Source organism: Zootermopsis nevadensis, unplaced genomic scaffold, assembly GCF_977971745.1.
Source record: "Zootermopsis nevadensis isolate Lab colony 2312 unplaced genomic scaffold, Znev_1.0 Znev_ptg000001l, whole genome shotgun sequence".
In the NCBI taxonomy this organism is placed as follows: domain Eukaryota; kingdom Metazoa; phylum Arthropoda; class Insecta; order Blattodea; family Termopsidae; genus Zootermopsis; species Zootermopsis nevadensis.
Genome location: NW_028259133.1, coordinates 11,050,586 through 11,073,908, shown reverse-complemented (window position 1 = coordinate 11,073,908; position 23,323 = coordinate 11,050,586). Strand labels below are relative to the sequence as shown.

At 36.9% G+C, this 23,323-nt stretch overlaps 2 protein-coding genes across 8 annotated transcripts in view; one reads left to right on the top strand and one right to left on the bottom strand.

The window, feature by feature from the left end:
- LOC110829914 (uncharacterized) overlaps nt 1-23,323 on the top strand; it is a 540,512-nt gene that overhangs the window by 25,600 nt on the left and 491,589 nt on the right. The window contains exon 1 of one of the 7 annotated variants that reach the window (XR_015533587.1): nt 16,090-16,296. The exons of the other annotated variants lie outside the window; for them this stretch is intronic. The gene's annotated coding sequence lies outside the window, so the exon portion shown is untranslated. Of the gene's footprint in view, nt 1-16,089; nt 16,297-23,323 lie in introns of those variants that run through there. 7 annotated transcript variants of the gene reach the window in all.
- Nucleotides 8,244-23,323, bottom strand: part of LOC110829912 (uncharacterized) — a 57,534-nt gene continuing 42,454 nt past the window's right edge. The window contains exon 3 of the mRNA XM_022064131.2: nt 8,244-9,268. Coding sequence (XP_021919823.1) covers nt 8,712-9,268 — 557 coding nt within the window. The 3' untranslated portion in view covers nt 8,244-8,711. The remainder of the gene's footprint in view (nt 9,269-23,323) is intronic.

The following is a 23,323-nucleotide window of genomic DNA, read 5'->3' as shown; positions in this document are numbered from 1 at the left end:
ATATAGTATAATGCTACTACATAAATTTGGAAAGAGACTGCCAACATATTAACACAATTTTAAAGAAATCAGAATAACGAAAAAAGTTCAATAACATAACTGACTATTATTAGTTTGTCATAACCACTACTTACTTCTTGAAACCCTGATTAATGAATTATCATCGCCATCACCATCTACAATTCGAGATGTCCCTAAATCGAATTCGTGGACTGTTTACAATAATTGATTCTTTCTTAACGAGACTTTTTTCCTTCGGCTAATTATGATTCCGCTCCGTTCTGTTTCCTATTTCGCAATAAATCACAGACGTATGTCATTAGTTTAGCAGAAGTAGATGTGAATGTAAAACGCGTGAAGTGTTCTCACCATTAATTACTAATTTTCTTTTAAATAAAAATTGATCTGAGACTACCTCAACCAGGGAGGCCGACAGCTAGGCGTCCTGTCCTCTTTTACTACACGGCGAACAACCCAGAAGACAGAAATCTTCAACATTGTATGTGTTCAACAGGCTTAGAGATTTGTTTATATCACATTTTATCTACATTCGAAGTGAACTAAACCGTTAAAACTAAGACTAGAAAGAACACTCTTTTACTTGGGAGTCTATTGTTGTTGGAACCGGCTGGACATTTGAGCTGAACATTGTATCCCTCTGATTGATTTCTCCTCATCTAAGAGTCACCCTTTTCTTTCCCAGTGTCCAGCTTATGTTAGTATCTCAACCCTACCACGTCTCACCAATCTCAGGGTGACATGATCTCTAGGGATTCAACCCCCTCCCGCCTGGAACATTCTTTCTAATTGAAACTAATACATGTAACGCTACACAAAAGAAGAATAAAGGGATAATTGCAAGACAAACGTACAGATATTGTATAGGGTTACCGTAATCAGAAGGGCATAGTCCAAATTTTGGTTGCCTTGGAAATCTGAAATCATATTATAAACATTTTCTTTTGTTTCACATGATGATAAAATAATACGAAATTTATTCTGATCTGTATCCTTAGATCATTATGTAATGCAACCATCGTTATCTTCATTTCAAGTAAAACTAATAGTTATATAATTTTGAGACAGCAAATTTTCTTGTGATTCTGATTTGAGAAACTGAATTTGTACAGGTACGTGATTAAAAATATTTTGACGTTATTAAATATAGGTTTGTGTATTGATGCATAATTAAATATTTAACTTCTCTCGTTTTGTTACATTTGGCTTTTATTGTGACAATTTCGAACAGCTTGTGGAATTTGTATCTTAACGTAAAGCCAGTGACACAATGTATTATTTATCTACATTTTTTAAAATTCTGTGTTGTGTTGGGAATTGTGTTTTTTGCACAAAAGGATACTGAAACTTGTTCTCCTTGTACATACACGTGTTCTTAAAAGTTGACAAATACAAGAGACATACGCTAGAGGCCTAATATAGCTATTGCACGATTCTTTTCATAGGCCATACGTCTTTAATATCACTTTTCAAAATTGTTTATTTGAACTTGCTTATGTTTATAAATTATTAATATATGTAGAAATAAGTACATCTAATTAGATGCTTTACACATAATCCTATCAATTCCACTAGTTATACAAATCTGTATTATCACATGTTTATTAATTAATTATTAAGAAATTATGAAGTATTATAACCGTAATTGTTACCTAGTTACAATAGTAATATTTAAAAATTAGTCATTTATTGAACTACACAAGTACAAAGCGATCAAATTGTATGTTTCACGGAAAATCTTAAGAAATGAATATTACTGTATTCTGGGCTGTAGCGTCTTGTGCTACAGGCCATGAGACAGCCATCTTCGTACTCACTGCCGTGAGAAACTCAAATTCTTCTTAAGAAGTTATCCGTCTCTTGCATTCAGAACACCTCGTAGTAGGGGGTTGCAGCAGTGTTAGGAGAACCGTGATTTGTTGAAGGAGGGTTAGAAATAGTAGTAGGGGTAGTGTGTAGCGATAGGAGTAGGTTTAAGAGGTGCAGAAGACGAGGAGAGAGAAGATTAGTAGAAGAGGTAGTAGTGTTAGTGCTGATAGTAAGTAATGGTAATTAGCGTGAGTAAAGAGTGGAAGAAGTGTTATTTGACGAAAGCTAAATGCTTAGGCCCTGAAAAGAGAAAATAATTCCAGGCTCTAAATTTTTCGGCTGAAAACTATTCACTTTCAATGCATCGTGATATCTGCTGCAGCTTATACTTAGGAATATATTTATCAGTCGCTTTAAGTTGCATTTTATTTTTATTTTAGCATTGAAACTTGTCGGTTTGTTAAGTTGTGGTGCCTTGAACTGGGGGCATATTATTTGAATGACATTTAAGTTTATGACGCTCTGTTGTCTGCAGTTTTCTATCTTGGCCATACTATGACATAAAGAGCTGTGTGAGCTGAAATTATTGTCAGGTACATAGCCTAATAATCATATTAATATGAACAGAATTTTTCTAAAAGTACAAAAGAAAAGATGCCATAATATTTAAAGCTTTCTTGAAATGCTGTTTTCTTAACATTTACATCTTAAAATTAATTAAAGAGAAAGATATTCAGCATAAAGAAACACAATTCGTACAGTCAGCTGAGTTGTAACTAGCTCCGACCGCAAAACCTTGTTGTTTGCGCGTTTTGTAGTTCTGTGACCGGTTTGCAGCTCTGACTGAAATTGTAGAAACGTCCATTGACAGAATAACAGACTCTATGTTCGCGCATTTTACAGACGCCATAAGGAATCAGAGTTCCTCGCATTCTGTGTTTTGTCAGAAATTACTTTCGGTGATCACCCTTCAAACTGGGGTTGTTCAGGTTAAGAATGTGGGCCTATTTTTCAATTTGCTGGTGTACCATAATTTTAACTTGAACTTTCCCGCAATAGTAAAAGAAATTGAGAGAAAAGTAGCATATAGTTCTGCAAAACATACTTTCATATACGCCACAGCAACTTACGCGTTGATCTCACATATTTTATTCACAAACCGGACACAAATCAACTACACATACTTGTCACAAGTCATTAAGCCAGATACAGGAACTGTTAATATCATGTGCAAGATAGAAGCACCAATGACACTGGTCAGTGCTCTTGCTGTATTCAGTAATACATAAATATTCGTGGTAAAATACATATTTTGTTTCTCTGTATCAGAACGTACTAACTCTAAAAAGCAGTACATATGATGGATGTGTTCTGATGGAAATATGTGAATTGTTTTTTGCAGTGAAAATAATGCTTTCGGTTTTTTTGCGACAATCCGTCATATGTTTTTGAGTGAAGGAAACTTTCAAGGGAGGAGACTTCATTAAAACACATCGTATGGGAAAGGTGTGGGAACTATATTATACGCATATTCATAAAGTAGGGTTTTTGTCTCACAATTACAAATACAATGTAATATGCAAACATGCTACCTATAATAACGATAACTTGAACTGCATAGTCAATTTACTTTTTATACATACTAGCTACAAATCTAAAATTCTTATTTAATTAATCCCTGAGGTACAGTAACTTCTTTATTATTATAACGAGGGAAACATGCCAGAAGGACGTATCAATAAAATTATTGATTTACGCATTTCTTTTAAAATTATAAATTTTTTGCGTTAATACACCCATATATAACTGTCTGTATCTATTGTCTAGAGCAGCATTACACCTCACTATTTTATGTTCTTAGACGAAATATATCCGATTATGTAAATATGTTGATAAGTCGTTCTGGTATGGTGCCCTCGATATACACTTTATCATAACAAACATTTTAAGTGCTTCGAAGTTGTTTACATGTAATTGTATGTTATATCGTTAATGCATTTTGACCCATAGATTTCAGTAGTAAGATAATTAGTCTGTCGCAAATATTATAGAGACCACTAGACTCTAATGGTAATATAACTTCGTGGTCGTGGTGTCTGTATTGCTTAATTACGTTCGTATTTATGTTGACGTATGCTGTATTCTATACAGACGCTTCGTGAGAGTCGCAGACTCATGTTTTAACGCGATTAAAATTGTCGTTTGTATTTATGTAATAGAAGTCTGTCTGGCATAATTACATATTTATTTACATAGCTGTTAAATTTATTTAATTTTGATTCCAATGTAAAGCTGAACATGCAGTGTAACTCACTCATGCCCTAAGCCAGTGTTGAACTGCGCGAATCGAAATTAAGTCTCTAGCCGATTTAATAACATAAAAGACTTGAATGAAACGCACTACGACAGCTTTTAATAATGAGTTTTATTACGGGTGTGGACACGGACAGAATTTTACTTTATTATTCAGCAAAATATTTTTTTAAAATTCTTACTGGATCATTTAGTAAGCAGAGGAATTCTATGTATAAATTTTTTTTTGTATTTCCTATAATCCCGTAATTCTTTACATTGTAATAGCTTCTGTCCTTAGCACCCGCAGTAAACCGAGGGCAATTGAAATGTTCATCAATGAGAATTTGGAAAAACTTCAACTAACACAGACGGAAGAAATGCGGCTTTTGAAACAGTCAGTTTGCTGTTAAGAAAGAACAGAGCAGGCATGTCTCTTCCTTTGTTCTCCGAGAGAACTCTTATTTTGGCTCCAAAGAGATCAAATATGAATTCACAATTCTTCACTACACAAGAAGGTGATTATGCTATCCTTATGTGTAGAGATAAAATAGTCCTAAAACAGGAAACCAATTATAATATACAAGACTAGCCGTCCGAAGTTAAAGGCATCGGATTAATGCTGTTATGCATTAGGAAACAATTTTCTGTGATGATTAAGACTCCGTACTACGCAGATATTCTGCATTAGTGTCACTAAAATCTTATCTCTTAGTGACTTGAAAATGTACACGCCCACTTCATAATTCCTGTTCGTCAGTGTAACGCTACAAATCGGTTCTTGTCGAATGTTTTTCTGCAGACATGGACATTGTAATCCGTGGGGTTTGAGGTTTTCGTGGCAGTGAAAATATTTATAGCGGACTTCCAGGTTGTGGCTTAATGTGAACTTGGTAATGAAGGAGCATACTTCTTTCATCTTGAGGGAGATGGTGACAGTATGTTCCACTAAAACTTTGGTAACTCCGTACAAGTCCAAATGCTGTTATAGCCCGGGAAACCACAATGGACGAATATGATATCCGTTAATATGGCTGTCTTCTAGATGTAGTGCCGTGCAGTCTGATAGAAGTTTTCCAGTGTCTGAGAGGTCCTTGCTGCCTCCACGATCAGGACGGCCTTTGAAACGTTGATAAACTTTTACCCGAGTGCAGACCACTACAACCCATAAGACAGACATATTCGTCATCGCTGCCGTGAGAACCCCAAATCCTACAGAACAAGTTACTAACAGCACTTCAAACGTGACGCCAGAAATATCCCAATTTTTGTCAAACTTTTGTTTTAACAAGATAATCCTTCGTGAACGGTGCGCGTCCGTCCGTCCGTTCGTTTGTTTCATCTTGTATCCCCCACGCGGCTGAACACATTGTGATCGCATTTACTGTGGAATGGAAATTCAAGCGTTTAGTTAATCTTTTAGCCTAGCTTTGAATTAAGCCAATATCTGGGTAGGGAACATGGAGTCATTTCTAAAACCTCTTATGTGCTGAAGTGGGAGACTTCTTTTGGGTGACACAACCGAATTTCTCTGAGGAAGTATGTCCTTGAATCACATCGCCTAATTAGCATTGTTACTTTAAGGTCTGAATTAACTTTGTTAAATATTATTTCAATTAACAAAGTATAAAAACATATCATTGTCAAATAGAGGGACATAATTTTTTTTAATACCTTAAGTGAATCCCAATCATAAGATCTAGAGATTACAAGATCATTCCTGTGTAATTATTTTTGTAATATATGTTGTACCATTGACAATTTTTATTGTTTTTAAACGAAATTTTGACTTCATAGATTTTTATGGAAATAGAATTCATCTTTTATTTTTTAATTTTCATAACCTGAAGGGGTTTCATTCTCCTGCGATTCTTAAAGATCAAAGTGAATCGTATTTTGTATTCAAATCCGCAGTGTAAGTAAGTGAAAGTCAAAGGAAATGTTTGAGTCTACTTAAAATTGGTTGTCGACTTGCGGTACACCTCAGGGTTAAGAGCTCGAATAGCTCAGTCGGTGGTTAAGGGCTGGACTGTCCATCCAACCTCCGGTAAGAGGTGCAAGTGATTGGCCCTATCTAGTGCCAGGATTAAGAAAGCTTGGAATATACTTCCAATTTTCCATAAACCTTTATGACATTATCAATTAAGCACAGGGATCTCGGTATCGTTTTGTGTCTCTGAGTAAAACGTAATTTCTTAAACAATTCCTTCTTAGCTACATTTGCGTTGTCACCGTTGCTTCTCTTAATGGCTTTTTGCGTTCTTGTCACATCCTCCAGTTTTTGGAAACAACGATCAGTGCATTTCGTCCCATGTCACTGTATTACTTCAAATTTGTGCTGGAAACAATTGTTCTGCAAAAAGAAATATATTTCTTATCGTGTTCTAAGAGTGTTAGTATGCAATTTAATCCATGAACGAGCCTGGTACTGCTTTATTAAAGACATGACAATCTGATAGCGATACGAGCAAACAGACTTTAGATGGGCCTAGACCTACACATAAGTAGGTTACGCCATTATTTTATGTGTAAGTGTTCTTTCTTAGGAAGAGATGTTTTATGCACAGTTTGGTACTTCCAAATTATTTTAGTTTGTTATCTTAGACTAAAGTGTACAGGCTCGTAATAACAGGAAGGAAATTTAAATCACTTTCTTAATATGTTAACTCCATAATATCTCCGTCTTCTGTCTCAGTGAAATCGACTGAAATAGGACCGCATCTGTTGGATGCTTCCATTACGGAACCAGGCGTAATTTTACTTACACTGCACTTAAACTACAGTAGTGCTAGGAACTTATTATACTGGAATGCACACATATGCGACTCTCTGTTGAGAGAAAAGAAAGATATTTAGTATTTAGGATTTGCGTTTCTCACAGCGGTGAGTCTTAAGATGGCTGTCTTCTGGGTTATTGCGCCATGTAGTCTGGTAGTATTCATTATTTAAAGAAAATACCCTTTATTTACGTGTAACCGGGATTCGCTGTTTCAATTCTGGACTCAGTGGATTATGTACATCTGTGATTAAAATTGTATTCTTCATAATAAGTAAGTACGGACGAAACTATACTAAACCATAGTCTTGATCCTTCGTTTTGATCGGGCACTGTCGAGGTCCTTTTTCCACGCAGTATTTTTAAGCATTACTCAAATAAAATATCTGTCGTAAAAGGGAAAGCATATTACTTTCTTTCGTAGGATTTGAGGTTTTCACGGCCGTAAGTCTTAAGATGGCTATCTTATGGGTTTTTACGTCATGTAGTCTGGTAAAAATTTTCCGACGTATCTGAGGTCGTTGATGCCTCCATCATCAGAGCCCTGATGATAGTTGGCAGCGTACCGGACTATACGACGTAGCAACTCAGAAGACAGCCATCTTCTCACTTTCATTTGTTGAGGTTTTCTAAACGTTAATTTTCTCCAACATGTGGCGAACTTAAGTTGTGTTACAAATATATAAAATGGTGAGTGGGATTTTAAGTGAAAAGTTTCTTGATATTTCTTAACTACAACGTATATTTTATATCAACTTGTTGCAATCAACACTTTTCATTGTTTTTATTTTTCTGTATGCATGAAGGTTACGGCTTTGAAAAGCCGTCCTCAGTGCTTGTCTCGTAGCCTGTTGTCTATCAGCTGTAAATATTAAACATATAATAAATAAGTTGTGTATGATTTTTAAATAGAATTCTATACGCTCAGTCATAATGCATACAGGTCTTACTTATTATGTAAACTACGACTATCTAAGAAAGTTGTGTAATTGTAACATAAAAAGTACTAATCATACAATAGAAACACTGAGGATGTCTCAATAAAGCCGAACCGCGTATACCGAAAGAGTAAAACAATAACGATTTGTTGGTAGTAAAGATGAAATAAAACAAGCTCAAGTAGAAGTTGAAAAGTTGAAGCTATTAAATATATTCTGTTTCTTTTCGAATATCGGTGTGGATGGTCGTTTGTATTCTAATTTTGTTTTGAATTTCATACCTGAGACGTTTTACTTCATTTCATTTAGAAAAGAAGAAATAATTAATACACATAACAAAATCTCGTGAACGTCTGATTTTAGATTGTCGTGCCGTCATACTGATAAATAATAAGACGAAAACTCAGAAGTGTGATGTGCCATCGTAAGTTTTAATTTGACCCATATGCGTAGACACTACAAGGGAAGATTACATATCAGTGGAATCAAGATATGCTTGTAAAGTTTCCCATTTGCTGTGATGAATAGACTAGTAACGTAACAGGTACCCTTCTCGAACATCAGTCTTCCATATGTGCTCAAATAACATTTATTCTACCACGCGCATGTAAAGAGTTTCTGTTTGATTTGTGTTCATGTTGTGGGAGGTGAAAATATGAAAACTGACATCGAATCAAATTACATAGTAAGTGTTTCCATTTAACAGTGGTCACTAGTTATTTTCTTCTGCAATCGTAAACTCGCAACTTCACGTCTTTGTAACACGTACAGTACAAACAAGGCTGCGTGTTATATTGAGCTGAATCATGAAAGTTTTACTGAGTACTTTGCAGTTAAAACCCGAATATCGATATTAAATAACACTTCATCGACTTTAGTCAGTGGTCTGTTGCTGTTGGTGACATCTCTTGGCTGTTTTCGTTACTTAGAGGTGCAACTGTAACGTCACTGTTGCTGTGAGCACTTGTTGGTGAATTACTTCCACTACTGACACCTCCAAGATTTGAAATATTTGTACTAACAACAACACCACCAGCTCCACCATTTGTAATAGGTTCTGTAGGTATCAAACCTTCTTTCATTCGTTTCTTCTGTTTCATGCGACGATTCTGAAACCAGATTTTTACTTGCGTTTCGTTTAGCTGCAAAGCAGAAGCTATCTCGATTCTTCTCGCGCGTGTCAGGTACTTGTTGAAATGGAATTCTTTCTCCAGTTCTGTCAGTTGCTTGTTCGTGAAGTTTGTTCTTCCAGTGTTGTTGAGGCTGTTAGGGCCCCCTAGGACTCCTCCGAGGGTCCCAGTTCCCATGAGACCTCCGCTACTGACATTGCAACCTCCCATGCCTACTCCGGGACTGTTGACTAGACCGCTTCCGTACCCGCCGCTTGTGCAGGTCACGGCGCTGTAGTCGCCGAGTGAGGTGACTGGCTTCGGGGCTGCAAAATGTAAGAAACGACATGAAATTTGTATATCAGTGACAGAAAATGTAATTAAGCCCTTGGTTTTTATCTCTCGAAGCACGCATTTATTTTAAATAGTACTTTAGCCTAAAAATCCAGAACATAATTCAAAGAACATAATGCTTTCCGTTAACGAAGATCAGTTGGTGCTGTTTAGAAAAATAATCATTGTTTATTTTAAATCACATTAAATCCACAGATACATAGTAATCAGCTTTGAGAGTTAAAACATTTTGATTTTATTGATATTAGTATGCTTTAAACAGTTAAAATCAAGCTTCAACTTAATGTGAACATAATAATAATAATGATATAACTGAATAATAATAATAATTCATTTTTTTTATCTGCCAATATTCTTTCTAATACGTGAAGATTAACGTACATAAAACTATAATTTTGCATGCTGACTTAAAATACATGGTTTGTGTTATAAGGAAATGACATGCTAGTAAGTCGAGGGTGTTTTAAGAACAAGATGGCGAGGAGGAAACAAATAGTAAAAATTTTGTGACGACATTCGCAACGGTTTCTAAAATCCTCTCGGACCATAGGGTGCAGCATATGATTAAAATAAAATTTTCTTTAAAAAATTGTTATTTTCCTTATGAAGGCGACAGAGATGGGTCCCGAAACGTTGTTCTCTTTTGACCGCTTGACATGAATGATGGATCAAGGAAATTTTATTGAGTTTAGGCACCGTGAAACTTATTCAAATCATATTTTATAAACGTCGGTTTACAAGTCCACGGTTATTAAGGAGATCTTAAAGACAGACAGGTAAAAATTTACAAACTCATTATCATTGCTGTCTCATACGAAAAGTAAATATAGGTAATAGATAAGTTGAGTATATAGAACGCCAGGAATATCCCGGCTCCTAACCGCAATTGCGCTCCATTTTGTTTGCATCCGTAGGTGTGAACGCTCTCACTAGCCTTCGCCCAAGGTGTGAGATAAACAGGAACCGTGTGTTCGGGGGGGGGGGGGGGGGTTCACTCTCTGTGCACGTCGGTAACGATCCCAGAACTTCTGCAGGACGAGGGCAAACCTCAGCACGAGTAGCCTGGGCGCACCTTCAGGCGAATGCAGAAACTGCATTTATCCCACTACAGGTCCATACGCCTGTAGGCCTATAAGCATTAAGGCTATGCTGAAAAACTAAAGATGGCTGTCTTGTTTTTTATTACGCCGTTCATCGCTCTGATAATGGAGGCAGCAAGCACTTTCAAAACATCGACAGAGCAACAACCCTTAAGACAACCATTTTTTGTAATCGCTGCCGTGATAACCTGAAATTTCAACTGATGTGTAAACTGAATGATTACTTGGACGTAATGTTAAGATCTACTGAGTGTTAAGTTCGCCTGCTCTCATATTCAGATGTTGGACAAGGTACCATGATTTATTTCCTTCGAATCGAAGGTTCTTTATTAGTTTGTACTTAAAAAATGTCCCAAGAAGATTTATACACACAAGGTTAATATTCCGTATTATGTGTATAATTTTGGGGGAGACATTCTATATGTACATTCATTTAACACGCTAATGACAATCGGGTCTTCGCTGCAAAATTTACCGCGAGTGATTTATTTCAAATCCTTTTCTGGTGGTGTTTGATGTTTCGCTTCGCGAGCACTCCTGTAGTTGCTGGCCATCGGTTGGAAATCCCTGTTCTATAAAGAACTGAATCTTATTTCCGGTTCCTCTTTTCTGAGGGCTTTTCACTTTGGAAACTTTCATTAACGCGAAGCCGGACAGTTGTACTTAATTCAACACCGTAGCTGTCGGCGTCAGTTCCCCGGCTCCTACGTGCTCGGCTAATTTGAAGGCCAAGTTGAAGACTCCATGAAGATGGATGGTTAAGGATCTTAGCGACACCATCCGTCTTGTGGGTGTAGTCTCTCTCAGATTTGTTCGCCATTTAATTGTTTCTTCTGCTCTGTCCAGGAAAAGGCGTCCATCCGCTGCTTGGGATTTTCTCGAGGGATTTTTTTAACATTGAACTTTTCCGTTCAGAAATAGGCCTATAGGAAACTTACGTACAGACTCAGACGTCACTAACATCTGATTTGGTTTTCTAAGATTGATGTATGAGGAATTAGTGTAGAGCAGAAACTGGAATTTCGGTTATTAAGAGTGCGTGGTCGAATTACGACGAAATGTTCTTCGTAAATTTCTCAGAGACAGTTTCCTTCGCCACATTCTTTGTATGTTTTTACTAGCGAAAATGGCCCATTGAAATTCGAAGGAAGAAATATTGCTTTCTAACTTCGTCTCCTACCTCCTTTATTTTATCGCTACTTTTAAGTCATTTCCTGTCCTTCTGTTTCCTGCATTCCTTCCCAGTCCTTTTCAAATTGAAATAACAATTAAAAATATAAACCGAACAAAGTTTCTATAACCTACATTAAAATATTTCTAAAAACTGCTTAATATAACAGCAATTCTAAGTTGTAACGTTCTGACATCTAACAAACATCAAACTACGTTTATATATTTCAATTAGTTTAATTCGTTTACAGTTTATATTATTCAAATACCACGGTGCAATTATAAGGCCTTACAAATAGATAGGCATGTTAATTTAAGTCGTTTTTACGTGCAACCAAAAATGAAATTTTCAATAGTAGTACTTTTGTCCCCGTTTGCACGCCTATCCTCCCAAATTTTATTTTTATTAATTTCTTCTGCCTGTAATGTTGTACTCATGCCATTAAACGCCATATACACACACGCACACACTTACAGTGTCGTAAAATTAGAAAAGAATTACTCAGCAACTTTTGTGTAGTTGAACACTGTCCTAATCTAAACTCTTCAAATATTGTGATGAAATCTGAGGTTAAATAAGTATGGAAATGCATCGTCTGAACGTTTCTGCTCCTCTGCTTGACTGCTTTATCAATATACTATTGAATCTTATCTGTTGATTTATAATACAATAGATAAAATCGAAACTTGTTTCAGGCAGCCGGTAAGAGTCAACATGGTACAAGCCACGTACACAGTAGTATCTTCTTTAGTCGTACAATTATATTATGAATGTCTTCTGTAAAGCAACTGTAATATATAAATAGTATATGCCATTAAATGCAGACCAGGAAATAAATAAAGTTCAATTGTTTTGGGGTCCGCAGTGGCCGCGCATTCGCTGGGACCGTGGGTTCGAATCCCACTCAAGCCATGGATGTTTGTCCGCGTTTTTCTGTGTTGTGCTGTCCTGTGCACAGGTAGAGGCCTTGCGACGGGCCGATCCCTCGCCCAAGGAGCCCTATCGAATGTCTATAGATCAAAGCCAACGAAAGTTGGGACCCGCAGTGCTCAGGCACTTGAAGAACGGGTCGTTCCCAGTATCCAGTTAATTGTTTTATCTATATTAATAGTTTAAAGTAGAATTCATTTAAAATTTCGTAAGTGCAGCAAATATTTGATTTTTTATTCTGGTGTATGTTTGAAAAATTGGTATTGAAACTGATAGTTGCTTTTATACTTTAATATATGGTGATAAAAATAAGTTACGTTGTCTGTGCTCGTGGGCTGCTTCAAAGGGTTTAAAGTCACAAGTATGGAGACAGTGCGTAACTGTTAGGTTATCAGAAAACGAAGTCAGTTATACGGATGATATCCACTGCGTAGTTAGTTTAGCATTTATGGTAGCCTGTGTGTACAGGTAAAGGTAAAGTTGTCCCTGTGTTTAAGTGTACGTATAGTTACACGGAATTTTAACCTCGACATATGTGGAGAAGAGCGGTGAGGTTCACGATCTGGCTGATTTAACTCTCCTAGATAGCCCCCTCTCACTCTCGTAAGTAAATCGTTGTATAAAGGTTGGGTCGGCTCCAGAGTCGGTCTGGATACGGAGCACATAAAAGTCCCTCATCTGCTGGGATATGAACTACTGTCGACTAACCCGTAGTCAGCTACTCTTCCTGACTCACCTACAGGAATTCCTGCTGAACAATATATACAACACAGACAGTAGCTCTATTGTTAATCTCCATGCAAGAAGAAGCTGTAAAACTTCATTACATTTTTAATTATTAGACTATTCAAAATTGTTAGTTAGTAATCCGTTCCAGGTTTTCTTGTACGTCTATTTATGTCGTCCACATTATATGCTATTCTTAACCCTTTGAAGCCGAAGGATAAGGGAAGAGTAAAGTAAAGTAAAGTAAAATAAAGTAAAGTTTGTCCCGCTACACGCCACGTAGGTCATTTGGGGGGAGAGGAGGTATAGCTCCTACTCATTCTTGACCTCGGCACTAGATGGGGGTGAGTGGTCAGCATCACGCCCCGGCCGGCTTTACCCCCGGGAAAGGACCCCGGTACCCATTGTAGAGGACGCAGAGGCTAGAGGAAAAATCCTCTGCCCCCGTCGGGGATCGAACCCCGGTCGTCCAGTCCGTAGCTTGTCACTATACTGACTGAGCTATCGCGGCTCATATAAGAACTAGTAAAGTAAATAGAAAATTGAGAGGGGGGGGAACATCTAGAAGGTTCCCAGGCAATACCCGCTCGTCGTTGCGATAAGAACAGAATGAAAGTAAAGTGGTAAGTGGTGAGGACTTGATAACAGAGACGGTGGAATGTTGATTGCTTATTAATAAATGTTGATCTTATTAATTGAAAAGTTAAGTAATTTAGCGGTCTCCACTGCAAGAAGGCAGATCTTGTTGAGTTTAATGTCGAAAAGAGAGAGTTAGGAAGGATAGCAGGAGAGAAGCAGAAAAGAGAAAGTTGAAGTGGATGATCGTCTGAATAATATTAAATATTTTAGTCCGTACAGCAAATAAAACAACTCTTCACCATTACAAATATTAACTGGTTAATGCTCTTGAAAGAAAGAAAACATTGTTTACTGTGATAAGCATACAGAACACATAGACATAAAATGCAGTGTTGCTAACTGTGGAAGCAGGCTCGGCGTTATAGTTGCCATTAGGCTTTAAATGTTTAAAATATTACCATAACGCTTAAAGACAATATAGTCTCTTGAATGGAGCGAACAAAGTCTTAGGAATAATGACATGGAAAAGTGTAAAACGTAAGACGTCGTTGTATTCGGGCAATCCTTAACTGAATTAAAGTGTAATATACGAAGTAAATTAATTTACAATCTACGATCTGCGTTTTATAATGTACGTATGCTAAGGTTATTTAATGACGGCGATTTAAGCTCCCTCTCTGGAGTGCACAGAGCATGAAACGAACTGTCAGACTTACTTCCTGTCTGTCTCACTCCTTTTTTTAACGCGTGTAACCCGCTTTTCCCTTTCGCATTTGGAAGTCTTCACAATGCAACCAAACGTCAACAAAACTCCCTCTTTCCGTCGTTTCATCCCTTCACAATACAACCCTTCCCTATTCTACAGTTAATTAGCAGCTTAGCTGACCATGAGGAGCTTATTCGGTGACCCCTTGCATCGGCGAAGCTAATTTCGTGAATAAATCTCTACTTCCTTTCCCCTTCCTATTTTTAACGGGTTCGGTGCAGACGAAGGGGCCGTTCTGTTGTCTTAATAGAATATCCGCAGAGGAAATACATAATTACTTCATACACTTAAAAATGAATCACCATGAAATCTTAGGATGGGTTAAAATCTAAGGTTTTCTGCCGAAAGCAAGGACAGTCAACGTATGAATCGTACATAAAGCATAACCATAGCTTAAGCATGTTACGAGAGAGAACTTGAACAGTTAAACGTAGTTCATTGCCAGCATAAACTACTGTTTGCGTAAGTTATATCTATTTATTTATGCTTTATTTAACGACGCCGAATAAGAGGATTATAGTGAATAATTAATTGGGAAGAATGTTGAAGGAAGTGGTCGTGGACTAATTTATTCCGGCCGTTGTCTGGAGGGACTGAGGAAAACCATGAATGCATCAGGGTATTCGGGACGTCTCAAATACGAAGCAGGAGTGATAACCACTCTACTACGACGTTGGGTCATAATATGAGAATAATATGAAACCCATAAATACAAAATGAAGAGTTCTTGACTGTTGTTGCAGCTGGCACATCTACATACGTCGACACTGATTACGAAGGCAGAATGTTCCTCAGAAAAGTCGTCCTCATGGTGCCACCAAAATCAGGATCACCATTAGCCCTAGGGTTTAACTAATGGAAAGTGGTGGATGTTGCTAGAGAGATGAAGATTCATTAATTTATTAAGTCTATCTACTCGACATTAATTACACGTACATTTTCCAAACATGTTTATATTTTTGCCTAATTATATGAGTGTCAACGTTATTTATTCTATGCCTGGTTTAATGGTATTTTTTTATTTTTCTAAATTAATGATAAAAAAGTTTGTAAATGAAATGCTAGCACCACCTTGAGACTTGCGTTGTCCTCATTGCTACTCCCTACAAACGCGTTGTGTGGGATCTGATTTCCAGATGTTACACTGTTTAATATTGAAACATAAACCAGTTGTCATTCTCAGTCTCAATGTGGACTGTTTGGGTCGTGAAAAGCGAGTGGCCTATACAGATAAGTAGGATGAAATTTGTTTTTGTTTGTAATAGCTGAAAATAAAATGGTCATTATTATTTTAAACTCTAATTTTAGAAATGCATAGGGCGTGTTTCAGTATATTCGTTCATGTCTGTCAATGACAGAGTAGACGGCCGTTTACCTCTTCAAGGCCGGGTGCATATGATTGCAACTTGAAACCGCAGATAGAGGTTCATTCCTCCACAACTGAACGAAACACCTGCACAGTCACATGACGCAGTGTGCACGTGGGAAACTCTACCGCATTTGCAACGCAACTGAGAAGCAGCTAGGCTTCCCAGATTTCTGTGCGTTGAGCTCGCTTCCAGTTGTGCAACTAACTGCGGAAAAGAAGCATCTTGAAGAAAGAAATATTTCGTTTGTTCATTTAAGTGAACAGGAACCTTGCTTCTGTGACAAATGCAGCCCCGTTTATTCTAGGCGAGATAAAACTGATTACGTTGTGCGAGAGTGCATAGGAAATGGAGGATAGCAGTAAGTACTTTTATATAAAATGATTTACAAATGCATTACAGGCAACTCCCGGTTTACAAACGTTCGATTTACGAACATTCGCTATAACGAAGGTCACAATTCATTCAAAATTTCTTAAAGTCGCCAATAGATAAAGTTCCTTATAAAACGAAATACCAAACGTATAGAGAACATAATTGTAAGATTTAAATAAATAAACTTTTAAAAATGTATTTATTACAATACATTATAATAAAACGTATTGTATAGACTATTCGATGTGTAGTACATAGTTTTAATGCTTTGAAATGGCTGCTAACGTATATGATACGTATCGTAAAAGCTCAGGAATGCAAGATACACACAACGAACGTCGTCTTGGAACGGAACTCGTTCGTAAACCGAGAGTTTCCTGTATTGATGCAAGCATAGTTATTGTCTTTTGTTCCGATTAGCCATAGCAGCATGGATTATGAGAAGTTAAACAATATTCCCGATTACAAAACGCTATTGACCCTTTCCTAAGTAAAAATGCCGAAAAACTGATAAAAGAATATGTTTTGTCTTTGTATACGCATTTTAAGAAGCAACTGGTTTTCTGCTGTAAAATGGGAGTAGTTGAGGCAGAGCTGCAGTTTCCAGTTGGGTTTGTGTACACCCGGCGTAATACCCTCTCATTCTGGAATAGTACTTTTCAACCCGTCCGTCGTGGAATAAAATAAGATGTTCCTTGTGAGTCACTTTGACTGACCGACAGGGAACAGTGGACATTCAACTGTTTACAATTCTGTTACTGTACAACCCAAAGCTTCATTACCATAATGAACGTCTGTGATTGGTCCCCGTCTTATGCCAGTTCATTTCAAGTTTCATACCTAGATTATTTGCAATAAAGAAAATCGCCTTAGTTAAATGTTTTATAATAAAGTCAATAGAAAATATCGACATTACGGAAATAACTTGTTTAAATAATGAAAGAACGCGATCACTGAACAGAAGAAAATGAAGTATTTTGTTACTGAACAGAACAAAGTAACAGAACATATTGATGATTTTGAATAAAAATATTTTGCGTCTTGGTAGTTTATCCGTTTGTATAAATACACTACCTACGAAATTGATTTATTATACCTTTAATATATACTTTTAATAATGAAAAAAAATTTAAAACCAGTTGTTATGCCTAGGGAAACTAATATTTCACTTGCTGCTCGCTTAATGAAAGTTGAGATTTTGATGGTTCTTGCGTTTGAAAAGGATTAACGTTTAAGATACGAAGTTTTGATAAGAAATGTGGAATTTAAACGTCAGACAAGGTTAAATTTCGTTTTTTCTTATTTTATGCGCTACAGTGGAAAAGGTGAAGTCAATATGGCAGCAATAGAGTTAAGAAGTTAATGGGTTGGTCTACTTTTTATTATTGGAAATAAAACATTTTAAACAGTTAATGGGTTCGGTACCTGTTTGCTCAGAAGTCTGTGTTCTGTAAATAAAGTGAAGATACACAGACAAGTCACGGACGTAGAATGATCTAGCCCCACGTCGGGTGGGGAGAGCGTACAAAAGTGTTAAGACACGGGAATATTATCGCAAATATACTTATTACACGCTATAACAGAAATTTAGAATTTTACGTAATATTAGTAAATACTTTAACGAACTTGTACGTGACAGCTTATATTACAGTTTGGTTGAATATTTACTAGTGGCACGTCGTTACTGATTGGTCTTAACTTTAATTGATATCACGTCAGAGATCCGACGTCAACGTCATCAGACAAGGAGAATGTGTTGTACCTCTGGTGAAGGTGACACTGACGAAAGAGGGAAAACATGTTATTTGGCAGGCTTACATCACGTCAGCAATAAATTTATCATTTCGTCTATTCATGTTGCTAAAAAATAATGCGGATGAGAAAGTTTTTTGATTTTTCTACAGAGTGGTTCAGTTCTGTTTTAGGAATTCTTGCATCTAGTAGTCGAGTTAAAGTTGACGGAAAATTATGTTAGTTAGGATGTAAGGCTTCATCTCCTTTACCCATTACTGAGGATGCCACTATACAGACAGCAGAGTTTTCAGTGAAACCCAAGTTAGGCCTAAAGGAAATTGTATCTCAGTTTCATGGCACCTCAAATTTAAACTAATGGCATTTTTAATAAAAGAGTTTCTATCTTTGTGAAATCCATTTCATGCAAGTGGTTTTCTCTGTGTACGGCATTTCCATGTTTCTTCCCATGCTCTTCGTAAAAATCTTTAGAATCCCTCAATTTATCAATGGCTGCCTTGAATGTTTACACGAGTGTACAGAGAATTCACATGTGAAATTCAGCATTTTACTGCAAGATCGTCCTCGCATTTTGTATCATTCTTGCATCAAGAACTAGATTATGCCTATTTATGTTATAACCTTTAGGTCTCCATAAGTTATGTGTACAATGTTTGAAGTACGAGTCAATTAGGCCTATAGTAAAGATGCTTATATATCCTATATAATATGGTTTCTCCTTAATTCTTTCATACAAAAACTCGCGTAAATGGTTTTGACACCTTCAGTATATTCCGCACAGTAGTTTTTGGCCGGTGGAGAAGCTAGCGGAGCTGGCGGACGGGCCTACTCTGTGTACCTGAGGTGGCGCGGTCAGCGTATTTCCTTTGTTTGGGCGTTCAGTCCAATAAGCTCCTCGGTGCAGTCAGCATTATACCATCGCAAAAGAGACTCGCTCTTAGCCTTCCCCTTGAAAATTCCACATGCCAAAAACTACTGCGCCGACTAATACATACACTGAATACATCGGATGGAATCGGTAGCTTCATTCTATCCCCAGTTAATTAGAATAAGTCATAAAAGGATATTAAGTTTCTTTATCACCCTTGTTCATTATCAGTCTCTCGAACCTGTGTCATAGGCACCGTCTATTCTTGTTGCGAGTTTAACGCGTCTAGTTAAGGCTAAAATAAACATCACACCTCTTAAAGTAGTACGCGAAGTAACTCGGATTTAACAAAATAGCACCCATAGAGGGAACAAAGGAAAATATTGTTACAGAAATGATTAGTCTTGGTTAGAGCGGTTTTGTCTCTCTCTGCCAAGTACTACGATCACCATATTCATCCGCCATATTTTATACGAAGTTCTTTTCTTCTGCATCAACAAATTCTGTCTCGGATGTTTCCCCGCTTATTGCCTGCGTCATCCATCCGTCCATTACTTCAAGAAAGGGAGTTACATTACCCCTACCTAAATGACGCATCCTTATTCCATTTTCTTTCTGACTTGCCTGTCATATCGATCTTCGCTATTTTTCTGCCAGTCTCATATTCTTTCGCTCCTTTCTAGCGCACTGAAATATCCAAACCCCTCTTTTAGGATTTCGTAACTACAGTAAGCGTTGTTAAGTGTAATCGGAGATCAACTATGCCGAATGGATTAGCTGCCATTCATATGTCATTAATCTATATATATTTTATTAGGTTATAAAAGTACATCTTTTTGAAATAGCTGTAGACGTTACTTTCAGCACTACACGCTGCTAGTAGCAGAGACGCATTATTCTCCAGTGTATATTCAAAATCGATTTAACTGTTTGAAGAATTATAAAATGTATTGAATTCGATAATAATCTTGTTCTGTATTCAATGAAGTAAAATCTCTGACCCATGTGTTAAGTTTTCTTTTAAATTTTAACCGTTAATTTACGAACGAATTTACAAAGATACGGATTGCAGGGTCAGTTTTTGTATGCGTGTGTTAAGAAACTGCTGTCATATGAGATTTTTCTTGTAGTAATTTGATAGATATTGACCGACGTTTCGGATGTGCTTACTGCCTTTATCATCACTATGAGATAGATTTGAGACTTTTGTTCTAAAACAGGTGGGAAATATAAATTCACGTTGTGTTCAAAGCAAATTTCTCAGTGATTGTCGTCCTTAAAATTGTTGAGTTTACACAAATAAAACGAGATAACGTAAAACTTGGCTCGTTTACATTGTCAGGGATGTGATTTGTAATAATGGAATTTCGTTATGGAAATATATTTTTAAATTATTTTTCTTTCAGTCTGTAAAAAGTAAACAGTTGACGCTACACACGACACAGTCGAATGAAGGCTTATGAATAGAATTTCCCGCACAGAGACTTAAAAGCCCTTACACGACGTACTACCACTATCACTTCAAATTATACCCTCACTCCAATGAATTTGGAAGTAAACATCATCATAAGTTACGCAACAACAGTAATTAAGTTTTAGTTTATAAGATTATAATTTTAACTTTTAACTTTACACCTGAAGATGGTTCAATGTAACCGAAACATGTAGTAAAAAGTTGTACCAAATATGTAAATGATATTTTAATATCTTATATATAATTTTATTTATATACAGTTGTGATTAGACGGAAAAAACACGAATAATTAAGTACTAGATTGCAAGTTTGTCTCTTTGAAGCCGAAAGTCTTTTAAATGTTATTTAAGAATTTAGTCCGTACCGCACACACTTCTCCAGAACGATGATCAACTGGTCAATGCTGTTCAAAGAGATAATCTCTTTTTACTCCGAGAATCTTACAAACTCCATAAATAAAATGAGCCCAGTTTGAAATGATTTAGATTTAGCGTAAAGTGTCGGTGTGTTTTGTCCAATTCGGAAAATAATTACACTCGGTCAGTCAATTGCTGTACGGACTGAATATCTTCATAATTAATTTTATTCCTAATGCCGTTATTTCAAATTTGTAGAAGGATGGGAAGCCAAATGGCTGCTCAAATGTTGTCTTCTGAGCAAGCGGGCAGAAAAAACTGAACTACAACATACGTAAATATATATAAAAAAAAGGTAGTTTGTTCGCCATTTTCTGCATGCTCACGGTGATATGATATCTTATGCTCCCCCCACTTCCTCTTCATATCTGGAGCGGGCCCTCCCATGTGAGATCTTCCTTTTTATTATCATAGCCTCCCCGCGTCACTCAGCACTTGGGGCTCCTCCCTCCTGCGTCTTGTTGGCTCCCTGACTTATCGAGCTTTGCACAAGATCACATTGCATATTAAATTGGCCGTGCGGAAGGGAAAAAACCCCGAACCGAGTATCTGAACTTAAAAAAAATGCTGAGAAACAGGGTGCTTTGGAAATGAAGGGAGCGTGTTTCAGAATGAGATTATCGGGGGTTGTTTTAAGTCGTCTGAGGTTCCTACGAAAATACAGAAACAACGTTTATATATTTGGTGGCATTTCATGGTAAATAGGATGTTATTCAACCCCAATGAAAGTGATGTGAGAATATTATTTATGCTATTGCTGGGGTTTTGCGTGTTCGTGATTAGGCCTGTAGAAGTTATGTGACAGCTTTAAATTTATGTCTAGTTAGTAGTAATGAAACAGGACTCTCATATTGCAATGTATGAAATTAAAATTTACATCGGGCGAGATCCAGGCTTATAAAAATGGTTTTCGTTCAAAGTTTAAAGAACGTAATAATAAAGTTATCTGCAATAATTTCAGTACTGGTGACTTTCTCAGTCTGGAGGAGCCTAAACTTTACACTGAAGGTCTCTCATATTTGGAACACTGGCCCGGAGACAGTAGATTTTGTCAGGAAATTAATGGCTTTTCGCATCACTCCCCACAAGCAGAGGCACTGCCTTAAAATATGCCACTACAGTTTCACGGTCATCCCGCCATTCTTATGTCACTGGTCTCAATTGTCGTGTAATTGACAATAAATTTAAAATTTTTGACCACGGAATGCCACGTATGCAGACGTTATTGACTGCCAGGTTGATTCAGCATATTGTTATCACTTGAATGTGACACATTTATCTCTTACCACGTAGTACGTACGTCGACATCGCTCAAGATACAATACACTCCTCGTCATTACATGTCGAGGACATCATGTCAGAAAGACGTATCGGAGAAATGTCTGATTTGTAGGAAACTAAATGCTTTCGTTTACTTAGTTTGAAAAATGCGCGCTTTAAAGAAGTTTTTGATAAATTATTGATTTTCAAATAAAGCTTAATTTATGTTGAAGTGAGAATTATAATGTGTGGATACGAACTGAAATTAAATTGCATCTTCTGTAACCCCAATGTTTGACATCGCCGAAGTTTCTCAATTTCTCAGTTTCTGAACTAAACAAGTAAGCAGCAAGATGATTCGACCTCCTATTATATATATATATATATATATATATATATATATATGCAAAGAACATATAAAGCGTTATTCTTAATCATTCATCTTTTGTGTTACAGAATATGATGCTGTAAGTTATAAATTTAATCAGCGGGGGGGGGGGGAGCGTAATTTTTATGAAGAATATAAGGAAATTATTTTCGTTTCAACAAAACAGAAAGATGTCACTACTAGCGGTACACAGGGAGAATAAACCTAAAGGGATACGTGGTTGTCTTCGGTGTGGTATGAAAGTTGACGGGAAACTCACATGCACTTGAATTTGTGGGAAAAATTACAAAATCTGTTAATATTAGTTTATTTATGGACTTTTCTCACCTGCTTCGAGTGGGAAAATGATTCTGAGTGCTTGACGCGGAAGGACGAGAACCTGGCATATTTTATTAATAGATTAATGTGGGCATTACCTGGATAGGCTGCAAAATCTGAGATAGGATTGTCAGTCTCCGTCCTGTTATTAGGATCCGAGGTTTCTCGATTACAAATCACCCACTCATTAACACTAGAACGGAACAGTAACATGTATCCTAAGTACACCCTATGAAGTGGTATGATGTAACAGTTAGGATTTCATTATGGCTTATGTAATGACGCACTATTATCTGCCTAGTTTGACTGACCGTTTCTGAGCCGTCTGTGTATCGGGGTTCGTGTAGTATGAGATTAGGATTTTTGCGACACGTGTATGTAACTTGCACATTGAAAACAAATTAAACTTCTTAAGTTTTCGCACCACATTTAAATATTTTGCGACATACGCGCCTGGAATGGCTGTTACATGATTTAAAAAACGAGATAATTCAAATTTAAAGAAAATTATTATGTTCTGCAAGGAAGTCAATGGCC